Source organism: Sinohyriopsis cumingii, chromosome 12, assembly GCF_028554795.1.
Source record: "Sinohyriopsis cumingii isolate HCF-2022 chromosome 12, ASM2855479v2, whole genome shotgun sequence".
NCBI classification, from domain to species: Eukaryota; Metazoa; Mollusca; class Bivalvia; order Unionida; family Unionidae; genus Sinohyriopsis; species Sinohyriopsis cumingii.
This window is the reverse complement of record NC_142972.1, coordinates 46653800-46677846: the sequence shown is the minus strand read 5'-3', so window position 1 is coordinate 46677846 and position 24047 is coordinate 46653800. Positions and strand designations below refer to the sequence as shown.

Below are 24047 nucleotides of genomic sequence, written 5' to 3'. Positions count from 1 at the left end.
AGCGTTTACTGGCACATCAGCACTAAAATTGCTATAAGGTCCAATTAAAAGTAAAATGTTATTTGTGTAAATATAAATAATTGCACACGAACTTTATAAAGATAAACAATAAACAATGTGAGATACATGTAAACATGATGTAATACAAATTTTAAGATAAATATGTTAAAATTCTGTAAAACATACACACAAACACACCAAACTTTTCTCATCAACATAAAGTTCCTTAATTGAGTTCAAATGAAGAAAAACCTTTTAAAAAAAGAACTTCTGCATTACAGAGTGGAAGAAGATACATTCAGTAAAATGTGTTCCACTGTTGCTGGACACAGGCAGGGTATACACTCCGATAGACGTTCACTCTTTATAAGCTATGGAGGAGTCAGGTATGTGCGTCCTATATGCAATCAGCACAACCAAAAACCATTACCTTAAAAAAGGACCCACAATGTGGTATGCTACGTAACTTCCAATGACGACTTATACCATATCAAGTTTTATTCTTTAATCTCAAACACATCTAAAGTTATAGAGTGGAATGGAAAGATCGAGGGAAAACTAAAAGCATTGGTCCATGTCCTTGACCTTCAATACAGGACCTCAATATGGTATGCAACACCGCTTCTACTGATGATGTACAATATACCAAATTTCATACCTTAGTCTCAAACAATTTAATGTTATAGAATGGAATGTAAAGCTTGAGGGACAACTGACAATACTTGCAATGAATTATACCATAAAGACAGCACTCTGAATGTGGTTCATGTCACACGGTCTAATAATGATCTTTAAATATGCTACGTTCATTCCTTAGTCTCAAATGGTTTGAAAGTTATGGCATGGAAAGGAACGTTAGAAGTAGAAAAAAATCTTAAAATATTGAACCAAGACCGTAACTTTGAAGAAATACCCCCATAATGAGATATGCAACACACCTAATGTGTTTTTGTAAGGATCCCCATTTTCATCCCAAGCTCTCAAACAGATGTAGAGTTAAGGGGCAGAAGCTGACGTGGGCTGAATGGATGGATGGATAGATGGACGGATGGACAGATGAATGGATGGGGTGGATGGATAGATGGAAGAAAGAAAGAATTGATTAATTCAGATTATGATACTGTGTCTTCCCTTGTTTGCTTGGGGACAAAAAGGAAGATGCTATTGAATGATAAGTAGAATTTTCAGCCAACTCAGAGGTTTCATTTTAAACACATGTTTTTGTTACAACACAATCTTACTAAATAAATAAGCAATGCTGCTGTGTGTGTGTTAAGTGCTGGAACTCACAGTGGTATGAGACACATTACGTGAAGCGATGTATATTGCTCTGTAGCAATTATATATATATATATATATATATATATATATATATATATATATATATATATATATATATATATATATATATATATATATATATATATATATATAGTTAGTTAGTTAGTTAGTATGTACGCTGTATCAGTGATATACCAAGAGATGTATACATTTTGCATTAAAAGGATTAAGAAGCTTGCCTCGTTTCCTTTTAATTTAAAGTTTATACAACGAGTGGTACGTCAAAGATACAGCGTACATACTATGCATATATTTTTGCCCTTTGAACGGAGTTAAGATTGACTACATGCAAGTGTCTATTGACTGAGTGAATGAACTCCTCACATCACTGCCGAGTGTGTCCCCTACAAAAATGTCGTTCTGTGCATTTTGTGGCTAGTGAAAATAACCTTTCCATATTGCTAAGTTGATTGTTTTCGTTTGTTCTTTAGTTGCTTCTATTTGTTTTCACTTTGATTAAATCAATATAAGACACACATATGATTTTAACATGAAAGACGGTTAAATGAAGAAAGCAGAACACTTCAAGCACATGGGTAAATTCTTGAACGCTGAACGTTCAGCCATTCAAGTACCGATGCATGGAAATTAGTGTGGAATAGAAACTTAGCGAAAGGACGGCAAAACAAGAGGTAATTAAAAGATCTTAAAAGATTTAAGTCATTATTCTGCTTGAACTAATATTGCTACCAGAGAGAGAGAGAGAGAGCAAGAGAGAGAGAGAGAGAGGCAGACGGCTTTTGTATATTTTCATATTTATTAAATAAAAATCGATTTTTAACACATTATGAAAGGTTAAAGAACAAACAACAACAGCCACAACAACAATAAAACATTCAATTACAGTATGTTCCCTCGTAAACAAAAATGTACCATATAGTGTCGACAGGCAATTGCAGCTTTGTATCATTGATTATATAAACACTGTAGGTAAATCCCAAGTAAAGTGTACACATACCGTTACGATGAATCATTATTGTAGGTTACCTGGCGTAAGTTAAATTTCAAGGTTTTCATCCAGCCCAAGTTCTTATTCTCTCTCACTCCAGATTTCTGCTTTTTCCCTTATGCATGAGAGGATGGGAAATGGAGGGCAGAACGGAAGCAATAAGGACTGCGACGAAATTGTTTTCCATATTAAATTCATTTAGAAAACGGGGATTATTTATACTTTTTACCGTTATTTTCATATTCACTAATGATTAATGAGTGGAAATTCGTCATTGATCTATATGCCAGGAATCGACAGCACATGGTTGCAATAATGTTTATATATTCTTATTATTGCGCCATGGGCGGATCACAATTTGATATGCCAGTAGTAATGGTATATCAAATTGCTTTATACCAACATTATAGAAGCAATTAACCAGCTCATGATTTTATATGCAAATATATTGCATATGATGATCCATTAAATTTGCCACATCTTTGGCATCATCAAATTCAGATCCACTATTGTCTGATGTCTAGACTTGAGGTTGTTTATACATTTTATTTGCTTTTCTCTAATAAGCATGATCAAGCTGGTCAGTTTGAATTATTTAAAATGTGATCCCCCCATTTTACTAAAAATTCAGTAGAAATTATTAGCAATGGATGGATTGTAAAGGGTCCCAATTGTGTTGGCAAACCAAACTTTGGAGCTGTGCATCCAGGGGACATAACACTAAAGTTGAGTATATGAAATGCTTGAAATCCAGCTGCTTCAAGGTTTCACTGATACAAAGTGCGACATGTAAAGACATGAAGTTGATCAACAATGACTCTGTCAAACCCTTGAAAGTCACAACTAGCCCTCTGTATCAATGTTTTATTGTGGAAGAATTAGACATTGTCTTCTTCACTGTAAACATCGTGAACAAGCGACTATCATTTCAAAAAATGTCCACTATGCGGCACACACATCAATGGCGAGATACGATTGGCTCAAAAGGTTATACTTAAATAACATCCATGCATCAGAGAACCGTTTCATGATGTAGACAATTTTATCCTGGCAAAAATAGGTAATAACATGATCGCATCAAGTTAGGAATCATTTGAATGTGTTAAATTAATGAGAATATACATTAAAGCGTAACCTTTTGAACCAATCATATTTCGCCATTGACGTGTGTGCCGCATAGTAGACAATGTCTAGTTCATCCATGGAACAGGATTTCTAAAGTTGAATCGAGTTAATGGTAAGTAAAAACTTACTTTTGCATCTACCACTGCTCTGTAATTAAAGAAGTGATGTATCGTAGAGTCGCAAACTTGGTATATGTAGCTCTTTTCACCGGTTGTCACATGAGCTCGGACGTGTCCCAGCAGGCAAAATTCGCAAAAATTGCACGTTTCGGAGCCCGTGACTTCAGTTTGGTACAACGCAGAAAAGACAGTGATGGTTTGATGAATATAAACCTATCTCAGGAGTTAAACAAGCCATAGAGTATGGTCGTGTGCCTTTACGATCTTTTAAATAAACTCTGATATTTTAACTTCTTATTATGTTCTGTAACAGTGAAATGTGTAACACTGTCTAACGACCATCACATTTGTCAGAAGTAAAAATATTAAGCTTAGAAGTCTGTGAATGTTTGAGAATTGGATTACGACCTACATATTCACCAAAATTATTTAAACATTAATATTATACTAGCTTACAAGTCAGATCCAACTGCAAACTGTATAGACCCAGCTCTGTCATAGCATAATGCATGGGTTGATCTGGGTATATGCATTTTTTGGGGGGGGGGATAAACAGTAGAACGAACAATATCGACCCTAAATTACACAGTTGCATAAAGTACTGGCAAATTATGGTCTGTGTTGCTTGTAGTTTGACCAGATTTATATAATGTGAAACGTCTTTAAATTTGTCAGGTTCATATTGAGATGGTTTTCGTGTATTAGCTAGGCCATGAACTTTAAGTCACAATCAAATATCAACCAAGCTGACATTACGATCCCCCCACCCCACACACACACACACTTCATATGCAATGGAGAGGCATCAAGTGCTGAGAATGTTATTGTTGTTTTTGGGTTCAATGCCAATTTCTCAGTGCAAAATTGACTATACAGGTGGCCAGCATAACTGGTGCAGGAAGAACTCGGGGGAAAAACCTTAATAACCACTGACCTATGGGAAACTAATGGCAGACTTTCTTAAGTACCACATTTGCCAAGCCCGAGACTCAAACCCACGTGACGGAAGTGAGAGGACAGTAAATGGTAAAGGTGGGTGCTTCAGACTGCTATGCCACCAGGGGCCCCTGCTAAAAATGGGACGCCATACACTGGGACAAGTACATGAATGTGAAGGCATACACTGGGACAGGCACATGAATGTGAAGGCATACACTGGGACAGGTACATGAATGTGAAGGCATACACTGGGACAAGTACATGAATGATGAAGAATACTGAATGTGATTAATTACACTTTAATTTGAATGCAAAATTTTAAAAACATGAAGGGGCCCCCGAGTGGCCAAGTTGTCTAAAGCTCCCACCATTACAGATCATTGCCATCTCACCTCTGTCTGCGCCGGTTCGAGTTCAGGTTCGGCGAATGTGGGCATGTGAGAAAGGCGGTAGTTTTTTTGTGAGTATGTGGTCCTTTCTGAGGTTTTCCCTCCACCATTGATACTGGCCGCTATGTATAGCTCATCTTGTGCTGCAAAATGGCGTTAAACCCTACAACTTCATAAATATGAAAATTTGTAAATCTTTAACAACTATCTGATGATAAATGCAGATTTACTCAACATCTGTATCTCTATTTATCAAAGAAAATAGTTTTCCCATTTATAAATACATTTTAGCACATAACTGCTAGATAAACATTTAGCATATTTGCCCCATTTTCTTAAAGCCCATTTCAATCAGGTCTCTCCAAAGTGCTACTTTGTCATGTGTACAGATAAGTTATTCTGTATGAATTGGCTTAAGCAGATACGTTTTCAAGTTAAATGCATGGAAACGTATAGATTGTTATTTTTTTTGTTGGTTGTAAATGATAGATGCACAAATTTAGTTACCTAGAATATGGATTTTTTAAAACCCAAAACCACAAAATTTTAAACCCACAAATATAAAGTGTTTCACAATGTCTGGATTGAGAAAAATTAATGCGCTTTGGTAAAATATTTAACAAAATTAAGTCATTAGCCGGAGGAGATCTTACTGATAAAAATGAATGAAAGAAAGAGGAAGAAATCCTATACATATCTTTAACATAGTATAAATAGATAGACGAAAGATTAATATAGTTACAGAAATATAGAAGGGCAGATAGTTATATAGCTGTGGCATGTGAATATTGCAACAAATTCATGGGATAAACAAAAGACATACTGTATGCTTTAGCAAAATATTTTATTATTTTTAAATATATTTTATACATTTTTCTTCAATTTCTTTGAGGCATATGTGATGTTTTATCATAATGTGACAACAGTTTCTCTACTTCTAACATGGCCTCAAATTAGCCCACAACCTTCAGTTGCCCCTGGCAACATATGAAGATGATTCTGAATGACTAGGACGTCCCAACAAAAAAATACAGGATAACAATGAAGAAAGGTAAATGTAATTGCAGCAAAAGCTTGATTGTAAATTTAAGCTTTATAACTATATATCTCCTGGATAAGAAGTCAGTCATTTCAATCTAGGAGAAACTGCTATTTATCAAAATATACACATATATATTAAAAAATATATACAAGAAATGAGATACATGTTAACCCAGTTAACAATAATATAGATGACTCTGTCATGGGTAAACAAAACTTATAAATTTCTCCGATTAACTTTCTCTTGAACAATGATACAATATTCTGTACAAAATTAGCTATTTTCCTCTAAATTAATAATTTTATAAACTGAAATATCAACTGCAGTATCACATATTGTATTGGCCTTAATCCCAACATTTAGCAAAATGAGATGAGCAATTCAACTTCTATTAAACAAGAGAAATACATAGGACAGAATATATTGATTGAATAGCTATTCCATGGTTTGTACAGCCCAGGTGAGGTATTACTGAAGAATTTTTCAAGGACATAAAAAATTTCAGAAATATTTTTGTTTCCAATGGAACAAAATTTTCTTCATATGCTACTTTGTTTATTACTGCATAATTTAAATAGGTAAAAAAAAGTTTAAGAAAATAACACATAAACTGGAGTTAATTTGTATTTCCCAGTCTACAGTTGTGAGATCACGAAAAATATGCAATAACGAAATCAAACTATGACTGTTAAGACGAAGCCGTAAAATTTCTAATCAGATGTGTCAATGAATCAAGATATATAGCCATATCATAATTGTCAGTGAAGGGAAGCGCTGAAACAGGGTTACACAGTGCCCATGACTGTGAAGATAAATTCTTTACCCCAATATATGACAGATGAAATGCTATCAAACTGAGATTCAAAAGTGTACCATGGTTAATACCTGTATCTTAAAATCTTTTTTATATAGTTCAAAACAAAATAAAATCTTAAAATATTGATTTGTGACCTTGACCTGAGTACAATACCTCAAACATGCAATGCAACATGTCTTGAAGTGACAATATATAACTATACCAAGCTTTACCAATTTATCTTAAACAGCTCATAAATTAGAAAGTATTTGGACAAATGTGAATGAAACCCAAAATATTGGTCTGTGGTCTTGCCCTTGAAGAAAGGACCCCAATGTGGTACACGACACACCTTCCAGTGATGATACAAAGTTATACCAAGTTTCATACTTTCATCAGAAATGGCTCAAAACTGTGAGAGTGAAAATGAAAGTCCAACAGAAAAATTCAAAATCCAAAACAATTACACTGACAAGATCCACAATGTGATATACAACACACTTGCTAATGAGGACAGATCTCCATACCATGTTGCATTCCTAAATCTCAAATGGCTTTAGTTTTAGAGTGGAAAAGGCATGATGGAAAAAGTCAAGCTATGACCTTGACCTAGTTTGGTACAGACCACACCTTCAAGTTATGACAAATTAATATACCATGTTTCATTCCATAACCTCAAATGGTTTTAAAGTTTTTTTTTAAATGGAAGAGAAAGTGCAAAGGAACATACTGAATCATGACCCTGACCTTTAAGAGAGAGATCAACAATGTTGTCTATGACACACCTTCTAGTGATGATGTGTAATCATATGAAGTTTCATCCCTTAATTTCAAACAGCTTTAAAATTATAGAGCAGAATAAGGTGTGATGAAAATGTAAAATACTGAGCTGTGACCTTGAGCCTGTTGTTGTTGTGTTGGAGTTTATTGCCATTTCTCAGTGCAAGAGATACTATCACAGCAGCCAGTATAACTGGTGCAGGAAGAACCCATGAATACCCCACTAAGAACCACTGACCCTTGGGAAGCAACTGGCAGCTTTCTCAAATACCCACAATGGCTGAGACCAAATCTAAAACCAGCACAGACAGAGCTGAGATGATAGTGATTCATAAAGGTGAGCACTTTAAATCACTCGACCCCATGGGACCTCCTTTGAACTTGTATGTAACCTGCCTTCAGCTTTTGTCTCTTAACCTCAAATGGCTAAAAAGTTATAAAGAAAATGCAAAAGGTGTGAAGGAAAACACATCATATTGACGCCAGATCTTGATCTGAAGGATAGCACCCCCAATGTGGCACACAATACATCTTGTAGTGATGATAATCACGTATGCCAAGTTTCAACCATTATTATCCAAGGACCTAAAAATTAGAGCAGAAGGGAAGGTGTAATCAAAACAAAAAAACATTGAGTCATGAGCTTAAAGACAAGACCCATCAAAATGATATTATGTGACAGACCTTTTTGTGATGATGTATAAGTATGCTAAGTTTCACAAATGCTGTACAAACCATGTATTAAGCATTTACCTGCATCCAGCATGCACTTCACTGATTTGGGCCAGATCAGCCCTCTGAAAATGTGTTGCTAAGTTAGGGTCTTAAGCCATTTCTTCTACTAACAAATTTTAAGCAAACACAATAGACTGTGATATACCAGTACATTAACTGATCCTATATCAGAGCCTATAAGGCTTGCATTGGTAACTATGGCAACTTTCATACAAAATTCCAAACACAGATACATCAGGCCTTATTTTAAATCTTATCCTGAGCATTTTAGTTATTCAACATGATCAAGTGGTTTAGAATACTAACTAGTCCATGCAAAAGGCAGTCAAGTGGTTTAGAATACTAACTAGACCATGCACAAGGCAGTCAAGTGGTTTAGAATACTAACTAGACCATGCACAAGGCAGTCAAGTGGTTTAGAATACTAACTAGTCCATGCACAAGGCAGACAGATTTGTCAGAAGGCTGCTTTTGGATAGTTGATTTCTTATAATTCTCTATGAGCCACTTAGGAATTCTGCTAATATAATGATATCACTATGACATTATACACATAAACAAAAACTATATACTCAATTCAATATGGTATTGGAAGGGGGCGGGGTCTGCACTACAGCAAATCAGCCAAGTGAACAAGTAATACATGCTTTTGTAAAGTAAATCTGAAAAACCTTATATTAAAATTGTATTTCTGGTACTTTAAATATTTATTAGGATAAAACTCCAACTTAAAATATCACCTTGTCCTGGAATGAAAACCCATACAAAAGATAAACCTGTAAATTAGATCAATAGTTATGATCAATCCTTACACAGGTATATCTTTAAGGAAATTTTTTTATCATATAATATAGCAATTAGTGAAATATATATATCAAGACATTAGTTAAATACATATTGAGACTCAAGTATAATACATATTGAGACACAAGTCCAATACATATTGAGACACAAGCCCAATACATATTGAGACACAAGCCCAATACATATTGAGGCATTAGTGAGATGCATATTTAAGCATAATAATAATACATATTGAGGCATAAGTCTAATACATATTGAGACTTAAGTCTAATAGATATTAAGACATTATTCAATACATAATGAGATATTAGCCTAATACATACAGGGACACCAGTCTAATATTGTTGTATGTTGACGATACTAATTAAAGTCCATCTTAACATGCAGACAATTGTAACAACTTTCAGTGGAGCCTTATTATTAAAAATCTTATAGGTACAGCAAGTAGTAACTAAGAACAGAACTTGGATAAAGATTACATAACAGTTAAATTTTATCCTCACAAACCAGCAATTGTTGTCAATGACCATCAAAGTCAGTTGCCCTCACCCAACTTCCTGTGTGTTTATATCAGCGACATCGTTATACACTATGTCTATATAAAAGTTTCTTTGGAATTTAATGTTTTTAATGGATTCCCTTTCAGTTCTATTCCACTCACTTTGCATTCTTAAGGCAGGTGCTTGCTCTACGTCTAGACCTTGTTGAAACATCTTTCAATTACATTTTTGCCAGCAATAATATAAAGCCAAATTGTATATGCTGTACTTAGACAAAAAATGTACAGTGACTATTTTCAAACATTTAGTTTCCAATCTAAAATTCTCTTTTGAAATTAACAATATTATTAACTTTGGTGTGGAAAGCTACATTCACCGAAATGTACTTGCCTTGTTAGCCTCATTTGACATGCCAAATTTAAGGGTCTCCTTCAAATATTTTCCTTTGATCTCACTAACTAATGGGCTGGTGGAAAAAGTACGCATTTTAAGCGATAGTGGGGAGCTAGTAACCTAGTCAGTATTAAAAACCACTTGACATAAAAAATAACTCCTAAATAAAACAATACCACAGACCCACAAGCTTTGTAAACAATTTCAAAATGATTCTTCAACATAAACAAAGAGAAAGAAGTGGAAGTCCACATTCATAAATCTTGACCAATAATTCTTTAATAAATATACATCATCAGTCAAGAAAAATTACATTATCTTCAAAAAGCGAAAAATAAAAAATAACATCTTTCCATGCATACAAAAAATAACCATGCTACAGCTTCTAAAATATGCCACTTGATATATATATATATAAGAATTTGTAATGGTACTACAATGCACAAAAATTAGCTTTCATAATAATGTAAATTTTAAAGTTGTGCAGTACATATTAACAATCTATGTAGGTGTATTCACTCAGTGTTTGTATTACTAGGGGCTTGTAAAATTTACATCTGCATCTTGCACTAGCAGACAAGAGTTTATACAAGAAATATTCCATCAAACTTTACAACCTGATTGGTTAATATGTTATAAAGACAGGTTCTGACTGGTCAGAATATAGATAAGTCCAATTCATCAGTTCCATGTGAAATCGTTATCTTGCTGGCTAGAAACCACCAATGAGGTATATAATTCAAACTGGACTGGTCAACCTCTGGTGAAATCCAATTCAGTTTAGTAGATTCAAGTTATTAGTTTAACATTTTTATGAAACCAGATAGATTTCAAGAAGACATGAATATAAAATGAACAATCAATGGTTAAAGACTGGCTTGCTGTATAATGGGAAATTAACTGAGCTGTATGATTTTCTCTTTTTTTGTGAAACTGATCCAACATTTGGAAAAGCACCTGATTTGTCAGTCGCATGCCTGGTTGTTTTTATAGGTGAGGTGTCACACCTGTACATGTAAAACCATGCAGTTTAAAACCCCCATAGATAATAAAATCAACAAAAGGATTCACTATAGAAAGCAATAAAATGTCATCTAGAAATGACACATCCCCCTGCTCACCTGCAAATGTAAAAACTCAAAATGAGTACCAAGAGTATTCTACTGTGATTAGAACAGCCCCCCCATTACCAATAACAATCAATCGTGACCACCTTCTGCACCTGTCATGCTATAGTCAACTGTATAATTTCTCTTTCTAAAACCTAGAATGATTAAGACAAAAATCCTATAGATCGATAGATAATCCATTTTTAAAGTTTTTTTTATTTATCACAGACGTAAAATTTTCCAAATTGCATCTAGCTGTTGGGTTTTTTTTAAATGATAGCTGACATTAGGTACTGTATAATGAGCCCTTTTAGAGTAAACAAAAAAGTGGATGAAAATAACATTATGCTACTTCTGAAAAATGAACAAATTGAATAAATAAATAAATTAAAAAATGTTTATAATGTGATGCATGTACCAACTTTGTTGTGATTATAGAAAATGGATTTTTGGATAAAAATTGTATTCGAGACTTTGGGTGTCAAGGCTAACTTGTGAAACGGTTTTACAATGATTCAATTTATAAAACAAAATTATGCTCATGTAAATATGACACATGTATGAAAAGATGTCAATGAATATGTAGGTATGCAAATGTAATTTTATGTACATGAAAATGTTTGTAGGTAAATGCAATTTACATTGGTCCACAGTCCTGAAACATTTCAATTTTAGTTCCCATTTTTTTTTTCCTTCTGTTATGTAAAGTTACTATTCCATTTGTTCACATTCTTTATTTCAACTTCATAAAATCTGTTGAAAAGGAAGTTAATCTTTCAACATTTCTTTACAGAATCTGCTTTTTCAATCTAGTTTGATAAATCTCATTTTCAATCCAATTAAAATAAGTTTCTCTCTGTCTTTTCCTACAGCTGGTCCTTTTCCACATGTACAACCCATTTTCTAGAATGATCAAAAGTCAATTGATAGTAGTTTGTGAACAACATTTCAAGCATGTTCTCTTAAAAATTCAAACCTTTATCATCACTTTCAAACTTTATTTCAGGCAGTCTCAATTTTCTCCGTTTCCATCAAGCTTTTCATTTCCACAATGCTGGCTGACACTACTAAGTCTGGATGCATACTGGCTTGAAACTCTTCAGTGCTGGAGGTCTGATTATTCTGGTTGTGTTTGCTAATGGATACAACCTCAACAACTTTGACCTTTTCTTCTGGCTCAGAAATGCTCTTATTCACATCAGGTATTTCAATTGATGTTGTCTTCGGGCCATACTCAGCTTTATCGTTTTCAAATTCCAAGATCATTTCTTTCATTGGTCCATATGTTCCACTGGGAAAATAAGGGCCACAAACTTCATCCTGATCCTCATGTAATGATAGCAGTACTCTTGACTTCACTGAAAGATAAAGTGATTCAATTAATTTGAAAATTTGTGACAACTGAAATAATGAACTGTGCATTGCTGGTGAGTACGAAATGAATTTGAGAACTACATTTTTCAAATATTTTTTTATGGCTGTGAGAATCTGGGATTCATCTGGTCCTTGCCTCCAAATCTTTCATGTTTTCTTTCAGAACCACTTTAACAGTCACAAATAAATCTTAAATTAGTTTTAATATATTTTCCATAACCCCTCTGGAGTCATGTTAAGGGCTGAAAATTGTTAGGTCAAATTGGCACATACTTCTTCTCAAAGATACAAATGCCCTGACCGCTGACCTTGCCTTGAGGTCACAAATTTCCATTGTATATTCTTTACTGTACAATGGAAACATCAAAAACATGAAACTGTAACATCATGTGACTTCCACTGTCTATCCTTTGATTCTGCAGACAGTTCTGAAACTGTCAAAACAGGTTCTCATGTTGTTTGGAAAATATCATATAAAAAAAGAAGCTCTTACAAACACCATTTTAAAATAGAGGCTCTACAAAAATGTCTGCAAGGATTGTGCAGTGAAGACTATGCGTTGTCAGAGACAAAAGCTTAAATGCATACATCTCCCTGCAGTTTACAATAGTCCCTCCATGCCATAATCCTCCATTCCTGCCGTAACAGCAGTTCCCCAAAACCCTTCTATATCTGCAATGGGTCGAATGAATGTGAAGGAAAGCTGACCAATACTTACTGTTTGGAGTTGAGTACGAATCAACCTTGGCACTTTCTACTGCTGGGCCCATCATGGGAGATGGTTTTAAAAGCTGGGGACCACCCACAAATGGTACACCATAACCTGGGACAGCCATATTTGCAGAAGATGAAGAGTAGCCGAAATTCAAAGATGGGGACCAGCTTCCCAAAAACACAGCAAAACATAGCACTAAAACCTAAAGAGAAAGAGAGGAAAATATTAAGAGCAGAGATTAACACAAAAAAGCTACCTCCACAAAGCAACGACAAGGACATAAATTATGAAAGCTCAAAACATATTCACAGTGAGAAAACTGAGACATCTATATTAAACGGACATAAATTCACTTAGTTCCAAAATGAATAATCCATCTGAGCTTGGACTTAATGCTTGAATACAAGTATCCACCATGGCTCACTGATACTTATCATCCAAATGTGTTTGCTGGGCAAGAGAGACAAGTAAGTTCAAATGACAGCTGCCAATGTGACATGTTGTATATCGAACATAATGTGCCCATAATTGTTTCTGCTTCTGCTTGGTTACTATGCTTTCCTAATTGTAAGCTACTCTGTAGCTACATGGCACAGGACAAAAAAGGTGTGAAACTTTATGAGCTGGTCTTAACAAAACAATTCAATAACCCCAATATCTTTACTATAAACATTATACAAGTCCTTCACCCAATGATGCTGTTAACTGTATTGTGTCACTGTTAGCATATATCAGACCTTTAGAACGAAATATATGTAGCCTTGGCGACAATTAAAAAATGAAGAAACAAGAACCAAAGTTCTCCTCGACGCATTGACTCACATATGTGTAGATGCATTTTTGGCTTTGTATGCAGGAGTCTGGCAGATCTATACAAGTTTTGACCAGCATCTAACCAGATTTTTCTCAGTTCACCAGCAGTGAGGATTTACACATGATCAAGAGAGGTCTGAGATTCAAAAATCAGTAGTAATTGATACTCATTAACTAAAGCCCAAGGGCTCTGTATTCATGTTACCACAGATAATCCATTTTGCATTTCAGTGAAACTATATATGACAGGATTCTAGGACAATTTTTTGTAATAAGGAAAACAGAAAATGTATGTGCATGTCATTCATTTCCAACTTCTAGGTCGATCTTATGGACCATACCTTGGATGTGTGCTGATCGCTATCATTATCTAAGGAACTAAGACCATCTCGGTTATTTATGAAACTAGGACTGACTGAAAAGCTGCAAACCAGCAGCCAATTCATTTGCAGAAAAAGCCAAAGTAGTCTGAATAGAATGCAATTTCAATCTGTTAAAAAAAAAATCTGCCAAAAATGTATGATTTTTTGTAAATTACTGAGTGAACATACATCTGAGCCAAATTTTTGCCTAACATAAATAGCAAGGCAGTCTAAATGTATGGCATGACATTTTTAGCTAATGCATTGAGCCACATTTTTGCCTAACATAAATAGCAAGGCAGTCTAAATGTATGGCATGATGTTTTTAGCTAATGCATTGAGCCAAATTTTGGCCTAACATAAATAGCAAGGCAGTCTAAATGTATGGCATGACGTTTTTAGCTAATGCATTGAGCCAAATTTTTGCCTAACATAAATAGCAAGGCAGTCTAAATGTATGGCTAGCTAATGCATTGAGCCAAATTTTTGCCTAACATAAATAGCAAGGCAGTCTAAATGTATGGCATGATGTTTTTAGCTAATGCACTGAGCCAAATTTTGGCCTAACATAAATAGCAAGGCAGTCTAAATGTATGGCATGATGTTTTTAGCTAATGCACTGAGCCACATTTTTGCCTAACATAAATAGCAAGGCAGTCTAAATGTATGGCATGACATTTTTAGCTAATGCACTGAGCCAAATTTTGGCCTAACATAAATAGCAAGGCAGTCTAAATGTATGGCATGATGTTTTAAGCTAATGCACTGAGCCACATTCTGAATATTTTGTTTTCTTTCTATTTTAATTAATGCCCATGTTCATCACCTCTTGGCTGAATCAAAGTATACAAGACTTGGCCAAGTGTCACTTTCTTATTGTCATGATTACATTGCCTTCTCATGTACAGCAACTGTGTTTATGTTATTACAGGTTGGCTACCACTAACTCTTTCCTCCTTAGACAAGTTTTAAATCAAGTTTATTTATTAGGTACTTTGATAAAATACTGTGTTCCTTAATTGATACAGGATAATCTGGTCATCAATGTCACCCAATTTACTGCTAATCATATGCTTCAATCCACCTTTTAATAAAATATTTCTGTTAACTGAATTTACAATTAACATAGCATTTCACTGCATAGCTGTCCGAGGAAGAGAAAGTGAAATTTTCAAGTTGCTCTCTTGTGAAGTCTGTTTAAACTCTGCAGTAATTTTTTGGTGTTAAATGCAGGCAGACATTTTTACTAATTCATTTGCTTGTGAAACACTGGATGCAATTACAAGTTCTTTTATAATCTAATGTTATTACATAGTACTATCATTCTTCATGCCAGATGTTATTACATGGTACTATCACAGTGATGTATCTTGTGTATGGCACTGCATCAATGCCACAATATTAGCGCTGATGTCCAAACCCCAAACAAAAACCATTGCATCCAGGATGGCACATTATACCTGATAGTGTCAATCCCTATTTTGATCAAGAAATGGTTCAAATAAATTTAAATTCTCCAGAAACTCTAATTTCAATAAAACATCTGTAAGTTGACTTGTCAGCAATTGAAAGCATCTACATCCTTGCAACAGAAAGAAAACAGACTCTCCAGCTGATTTCTACCTCAAACAATTTAGTGCCCTCTATCTAGTGTCATTCCGATGGGCAACTGTAAATTAGCAGAATATAACGACTGAATTTTTCAGGTTATCCAATTTCTGGTACTGGTGGTGTTCTACAGTTTTATATTTTGCATAGGGTTAGTAGTTGTTGCTGTAGGATTTAACGCCATTTTTCAGCACACGATAGGCTATACCTGGCAGCCAGTATTAATGGTGGAGGAAGAACCTGGGAATCCCCCGGAATGAACCACCAATTCACAAAAAGCTACTGGCAAGCTTTCTCACCTACCCACATTGGCTGGATCCGAGACTCGAACCCACGCAGACAGAGGTGAGATGGCAGTGATCCGTAACGGAGAGCACTTTAGACCACTTGGACACTCAGGGCCCCCATAGGATTAGAATTCTAAAGAAAAAGAATTTCCCAGGATTTCTTCGCTGGTTATACTGGCTATATAATACAATAATGTAATGTTTGCATTGATGCTAAGATCAAACTTTCAGACCCATTTAATTGTTTAAATAAAATGTGATTTCCTTGGGTTTTTTCCTTAAAATAATGCAGGCCCCCTTAAAGTCCCCCAATATGTTTGGAGGGGGGCCACTGTGTCCTCCTACTTTAAAGACCTAGATACATCACTGCTATCATTCTTCATGTAAGATGTTATTACAATGTACCATCTTTCTTCATGCCAAACGTTGTGCATGACTGGCTGTCATTTGCACTTTAAATGACAGTTTGAGTAGATGTTAAATATTTTTATAGAATATACATGGTATTTCTGGTAAACAAATAGTTTAAAAATGCAGACTGTAACCTCTAGATCCAGCTATAGATAATTAACCTTAAAATTAAATAATTGTTGTTTAAAATATTGACAAAACATTACTAATTAATGTGAATTAAGTAACAGAAATTTACCATAAGGGCAGTCCCTCTGGGTGGAGAGCCAGCAGCTCGAGGAAGATTGCCAACCAATGCTTGTAATTTTTTCAGCTGACTCAGCAATGACCTGTAAAAGTAAATGCAATATTGATGCTGTAATACTAATTATGACTTCTAAAAGTAAACGCAACATTGATACTGTAATACTAGTTATGACTTCTAAAAGTAAATGCAACATTGATACTGTAATACTAATTATGACTTCTAAAAGTAAATGCAGCACTGACATTGTAATACTAATTATGACTTCTAAAAGTAAATGCAGCATTGATACTGTAAAACAAATTATGACTTGTAAAATTAATGCAAAGTTACAACTTCAATACTAAATGTTTGTTTTTGAGGCTAGACATATTTGGTGGGTTTTGTGAAAATTCACATTTTTGTTGGTCCTTGAATTTGTTGACTGAGCAAAGAGCCATCTTAACTCTACACAAGGATAATTGTTCCCTGGGATTTTAAATACACAGATGATATTTTCCTTTCCTACCTGAATACTGGATATATTTCATCATGTGGTTAAAAAAAATATTTTATTTTAAAGTGTGGCAAACGTCACAAAAACATTAATGGGAATGAGTTGGGTTTTTTTGAGCAAATATTAATTTCCATTTCTGAAAAGTTATACAGTTTAAATTTATTTGTTCTACCTCAACAAGTGCTTGTTTTTATTTCTGCAGGTACAACCTCTGCAAGCCCTAACAATCAAGTACCACATGGCATGATGGGAAATCTTGTTTTCAAATGTGAAAATATGAAGATATTTCTTCCAGAAGCAAAAAAATAGGAATAAAAAATAACAAGAAAATTATTTTGCTAATAGGTTTCTCTATTTCACATTTAATTTAGTACAGATTGGTGAATATTTAGAATGATGGAAATAAATTACCAAATCACTTTGTTTAAAAAGGGTAATAAACTGATTTACTGATCAGCTGCCCCCCCCATGATAAACTTTTGAAAATGGGACACAAAATGAGGACTTAAAGAACAATTATCTCCCTTTAAATGACATATCATCATCTGTCAACTTAAAAGTGAATATAAACATTTTCTCTTTTAAACATTTTACGTAGATATTTCAGAAAAAAGAAGACAGAATCCATCATTCGACTGGTCATTTTTGCAGAGAAATTATAATAAAGCTTATTAACATCCCTAGGTGTTGGAATACAAACTCAATCTGATAGTCTGACTCATGTAAACAATTTTATCCAAAAAGTATTCAAAAATAGAAATCTGACTTCTTTTGAATTGGTAATTATATAATAAAAAACACTGATGTGTACAAATTTACCTGTTATTATTTTCCAAGGTGTCAACTTTCCTCTTAAGTTCAGAATTTTCTTGAGAAAAAGACTCTACCCTGTGGTGGAAAAAAAAAAAAAAAACCGATAAAACTACTGTAAATGTATTGTTCAACAACATCTTTATGTTTATAGAATCTAGTTCATGCCATACTAATTGGCTTATTTTCCAAGCAATACTTTCATTGTTTTACTGTTACTCATGTTTAACTACCTCTAACTAAAATACTATAAAAATGATAAATATTTATATTAACAGCTGTGATAAAATTGAGTAAAAATCAGTGGCTATGAACTCATAACAGAGATTCATTTGACCTGCTACCTACAATTTATTAGGTGTGGATGTTTACCCAAAAACATTTGAACACCATATTTTTGGGTTGCTCAAACAGTTAGAACACCTCGTCTCTAGTTTTAATAAAAAAAATTACTTCTGCATATCACTACATGTTTTTAAAAGAAGAAAATACAATTTTCAAGAAACAATTGTGCAGATTAGTTGGTCTGCATGTTTGTGATAGGTCAGATAAGATATGTAATGTGAATAATATTAAACGTTAGACTATACACTGCCCCAAGTGCAGACCTGCCAACCATGAAGAGTCCGTCTCAGTAGGTGAGAAATAAATTTCACCACCTTTGAGAGTATGTTCCCACAAAACTGCCTTAAAAAGAAGTTTTTATATGGTATGCATACCTTTTTTCTAAAGCTTCTAAATATTCTTTCTTTTTTCTTCGACTTTCTTGTGCTGATATCTGAAAATAATAAAAAAAACTGTCTTCATTAAGATTCCCATGCAATTATTAAAGTAGCCTACAATGCCATTTTTCAGTCTTATAAAAATAATTACAGTAACTACTAAAATTAATGTATGTACATAAAAGTGATTACTTCTCAATTACAAGCCTAATGATAACTCACCTTTATGAAATTAGCCAGAGAGAGTAGTAAAAAAAATAGATGGTACATGCACAAAACTAAATAAATGGGAATTGGCAGAAACAACAAGTTTGACATGGGACACATTGAGGCCTCATTAAATGAGCTTTTTACCCCTGACTCAGAACAAAAATATGAATCTGGTTTTGTATTTATTACATACTTCGCTTTTATTTTTCCAAATAGTTTTACTTGAACTGTTTAAATGATATTAAATCAAAATGTAATTTATTAAAGTTTGATTCTGTGCATCTAAGAATATCAAGGTGCAAACATCAGAGAAAAAACACCCTAACAGTTCCAGTCTGAGTGTGTGAAAAGTAAATATGAACTGTATATCTGTATCAAATTCCAGGTCAAGCATACAAGATTATTTTTTGGGCATGTAGTACAAATCTATGTTTTCCCTGACCAGGGGTGAACTGAAGAAAAGAATCTGAGTCTGCATAGGTCAAATGCTAATACATGGATGTAAAACATCCCCATAGACAAGAATTGGTCACTGAAATTTATTTTAAGTCTAGAGGTATACTTTTTATGTCTGTAATTATTATGTAGAAAAGTGGGGGGCACTGGGGAATGGTTGAGACTGAGAGAATGGTAGGAACTATATATACATCCCTGTGGCAATATAAATATACCATAAATCAAACATTTTAACATACGTAACATTTTTGCAAAATTTGCAAGAACAACGTTCAGGGAGAAAAGTATGTTTATGGTATAAGCAAGTCCCTCTTCAATTTGCAAAAATGGTATGTCATGTCCCACAGACGTATTCATCTGCAAATATAAAAATTTAAACTAAAATCACAAAAAATGTAATAACATTAAATATCATTTACAGATATTATCACAAGTTTTTGCTAACTTTGCACCTGAATCTGTCATACCTTATTTTTTATTTTGCGTCGGATTTTCTTCAGATTTTTCTCTTCCTGCTTGGTGAGAGGAAGCTTTGTAGGGATGGGGTAACCCTCAGAGATCAATGTACGCTTCTCCTCTTCCGTGAGAATCAAAATACCAGACTGTGGAATCTAAAATTTACAAGCACTCATAAATGGAGGATTTATATGTGTTCATATATTGTCTGTGGCAAATTCACAATCCTTTGTGAGGTAAACTTTTTTGGTATTTTTTGGTTGATAAATAACAATAATTTTAAATTTCAATGAATAACATTCCCTCTGTATAAACAATAAAACCATTACCCTGTCCAAGAATTTGACAACTGAGGAAAATGTTGTTGAGGTTATAATTGGTTATTTTCTTTCTTCACAAAACACAAAAATGTATATCCTTAAATAATTTGAATAAATTCAGATTTTAGATGTAAAGATATAATGGTTTCCGAAAGTGTGAGAATCAAAATCATTGGTTCATTAAGTAAAAAACAATTTGGCAGGGTGAACAGACAGTATACTTTAAAAAAAGAGCTTAAAAATAAAAATAAATGTACTGTGAAAATGTACTATAAACAACGATCAGTGTCACTCTATGGCACCAATGTCATTTTAGCCAGTGATTAAAATGCCCTTTTTAAAATAATATGCCCACAGATTCTCAGATCCAGTCTAATATATCATCAATTAATTGGTAAAACACAGTTCTGAAAATACTCCAATTTCTAAATTAAACTTTTCAAGCACTGGATATACTTAAAATTCACGTCCAACTGCAAGATACATAGACCCAGGTCTGCCATCACACAATGTACCTGCAGAGCTGGGTCTATGCACTGTGATAGAGTAATCAGTACAACCAAAAGCACAGACCTTGATCTGCTGGCACATTATGCATCAGTGAGGGCAGATCATGCTCAATGCTGGACCGGATTTATGATTACGTAGAGTAATCATTAAGCTGAAATGAGCTTAGCAACTCATGCTAATTGAATCATCGGAGTATTCTGCAAATGTCTAAGCATTGCCAGTGTATAATATAATAATGTTGTTTTAATTAACAATTCTCTACAATGATTCTGTGTTTTATGGCACAGCAACACAAGTAGGCTATACAGTGCCAAGGCAATTAGAGTAAAGAGCCTTGCTCCAAGAACACACCAAATTAGCTACAATAGAGTAATAAAAACTTGAAGTACATGTAATTATTGTATTCAGTATATTACTATTCTGCTAAAAACATGAATAAACATTCTACTCACTGGATTAGTAAATAGAGGATGTGAAATTTGCTTGCATGTGGGTGACAAGGATGAGCTTGATGAGGAGGAGGAAGATGAGGAGTCATGTTGCCGTGACAATGGAAGCTGATGGATAGGACTAGATGGTGCTGAATTCTGTGGGCTGTGGCAGCTATCACTGTCACTACCAGTACTACTCGGGGGCGTGGGAGGAAGATCCATGCAATCCATGCTTACTGAAATGGGAAGAAAAAAATCATTGATGGTAAAAAATATAAATTTGATATTACAAGCCATCGTGGATGCAAAAGTTTTCTTAACACAAGACGATTTTTTTAACATTCCAAATATGTTGGATAATGCAAACAAGTATGAATATAACAGCAACATTTATTAAACAAAGTAAGAAATGGATCTGTGGACAAATACATTATGTACAAATCTAAGACAAGCAAATTAATGGTTTGCAATTACCATATATACTTGCTTTTAAGTAATATTGCAAACAACAAAGACCCTGACCTGCCTGCTATATCATAATGTGCCTGAAGATTAGGGTCTATGTTATTTGTTCTACTGATTATTCCAAACAAACTGCACAGAACCAGATCTGCCAGCCTATTATGCAATGGCAGATCTGGGTCTGTGCAGTTTGCAGTTGGACTCAAAGGACTACACATGGTAAGCTGCATCCACTGCATTTCATACAAATCATGAAATATACAGGATTATTTGCAATATTTGAAAATAATTTTCCCAACAAAAGATGTAAGTGATCTGTAAATATGACTGCTTTTGACCGCTTGGCCACCCAGGGCCACAGAATGACTATGTTATGATAGATAAACTGTATGGTCAAAGACAACTCAAAGCAATTTTATCAGCTACTGATTTAAAAATTTATTTAAATCCAGTTCTTACCTGACTGAACATAGTTTGTTTGCTCCAAGAAATCTTGTGGTTCTTGCTTCACTGTGATTTTTGGTAATACTGATCGTTCTGACTGCATCTGGTTTAGTGCAGAGGTTGCTAGGATGATCGTTGGTTGCTTAGTGACAGTGAAGGTCCGGGTCATTACTGTGGGAGCAGCTGTTGATATCGCAAGTGTGGGATCTGTTTCAGTAGGTTCATTCTTCATGACACATGTAATTTGGGGCATGCTGGTTTTAATGGTCAGGTCTAAGGCATTGGAACTAGCCACTAGGAATTCCGAGTCCAGTTCTGAAGAGAAATTAGACAATCAAATTAAATTGTGCATGTTTACTTAATTACAAAGATATGAAAATGATTAAGACTTTTATTGCATGCTTTCCTGCTGTGTTTTAAATGTTCAACATTACCAGGGCTTCCTTCATTCATTGGTTGCCAAACTGAACATACAGGATTTTCACAAGTTATCTCCCCTATATTATAAGCTGGTTTTCTTTTAATGGCCTTAGTGTTGCACAATTTAGTAAAACCAAAATAAATCCTTAAAAAAAAATTTTTAAATTAGAAACATGAATAGAATAATTACTAGAATCAATAAAAAAAACCTCCAGTTTAGCAACTTTACATACACAAGCGCATGCTTTAGATAATGAATTCAAAAATACCCATTTACAGTCAAAAGTAATTCATATCAACCAGTAGTATCACCATATACTTGCAAATACAAACTACACAAATTTCATGGACTTAAAAAAGACATGAAGATAAACAATGCAGCTGTATGTATATTGCAATACAGGCAAAGTTTGAAAACAGTAATAAATACATTACAGTAATATTTAAATGTGCCAATTTTCATTGGAATATCAGAACTACCAGTAAATATGCTGCATCAGGAAGTGTGATGGTCAAAATTTTCTGTGGTATTGTTGCTCATACCATAAAATATCAAACAAATTAAAATTAAATAGACTGGGTTTAAGACAAAAAAGTTTAATGCAAATAAATCCCAACAGTAGGCCCTTACATTTACTTTGATTCATTCCATCTAAACATGGTGCAACACAATGCCTGGAGTGATTTACCATACAAAGACTATATATCAAACCCAATGTATTTAAATGACACCTCTGACAATTATGACAGACACCTGCTATCATTATGCACTTATACTTTTCTATTGTCATTATAATGTACATGTACAATTCCATGTGATATGTGCATAGCTCTAATTAGGCCACTGGCTGACATCTGGCAATTTAAAACATTTAGCTGAATGTTTTCATAAAATATATGTAAAATTTAATTTTCAGTCTTAAATGCATTATTGTAAGATTTTTACATTCCAGTTTTTTGAAGTAATGCCCCATTCATCTGATGTACAAGTGAAGTAAAATGACTTCCAAAAGATGAAGAGGATATCAGAAAAGACTGAGCCTTTTTACTACAACGAACAATGTACATATAGTCTTTTTGTATGATACCACAAAACAATCATGTTACATCACTAAATAACCATACCTTGTGAACTGAGTTAGGCAACAATTGTTTGTACTGTTCAACAAAATTGGAATTTTAAATACTCTACAGCAATGGCTGAAATTAAGTACAAAATTTAACCATATTATGACATACAGACTGATGGATAAAGGTAATAGTATATGCCTATACCACTATTGTAGTGGGATATAAAAATGTGGGAACTATAACTGCCACATCACTGTGCTTGAGAATACTGCTGATTTACAAACAATTGCCTTTTTATTCTCTTCTCTTTTTATCTTATGGTTGTCTTCATAATAATTCTAGCACACCCCACAAATGCAGACAAACTTTGCCACTTGTAACGTTTTAACTCATCTAACAGGGGC

The 24047-nt window shown here is 34.1% G+C and overlaps 1 protein-coding gene across 1 annotated transcript in view; it reads right to left on the bottom strand.

The window, feature by feature from the left end:
• Window positions 1-5692: 5692 nt before the first annotated feature.
• Window positions 5693-24047, bottom strand: part of LOC149786381 (cyclic AMP-responsive element-binding protein 3-like protein 1) — a 49494-nt gene continuing 31139 nt past the window's right edge. The window contains exons 3-10 of the mRNA XM_089976800.1: window positions 22168-22467; window positions 21268-21482; window positions 19997-20140; window positions 18861-18919; window positions 18151-18219; window positions 16830-16920; window positions 13114-13312; window positions 5693-12379 (exon numbers count right to left, since the gene is read on the bottom strand). Of these exons, the coding sequence (XP_089832926.1) occupies window positions 12024-12379; window positions 13114-13312; window positions 16830-16920; window positions 18151-18219; window positions 18861-18919; window positions 19997-20140; window positions 21268-21482; window positions 22168-22467 (1433 nt within the window). The 3' untranslated portion in view covers window positions 5693-12023. The remainder of the gene's footprint in view (window positions 12380-13113; window positions 13313-16829; window positions 16921-18150; window positions 18220-18860; window positions 18920-19996; window positions 20141-21267; window positions 21483-22167; window positions 22468-24047) is intronic.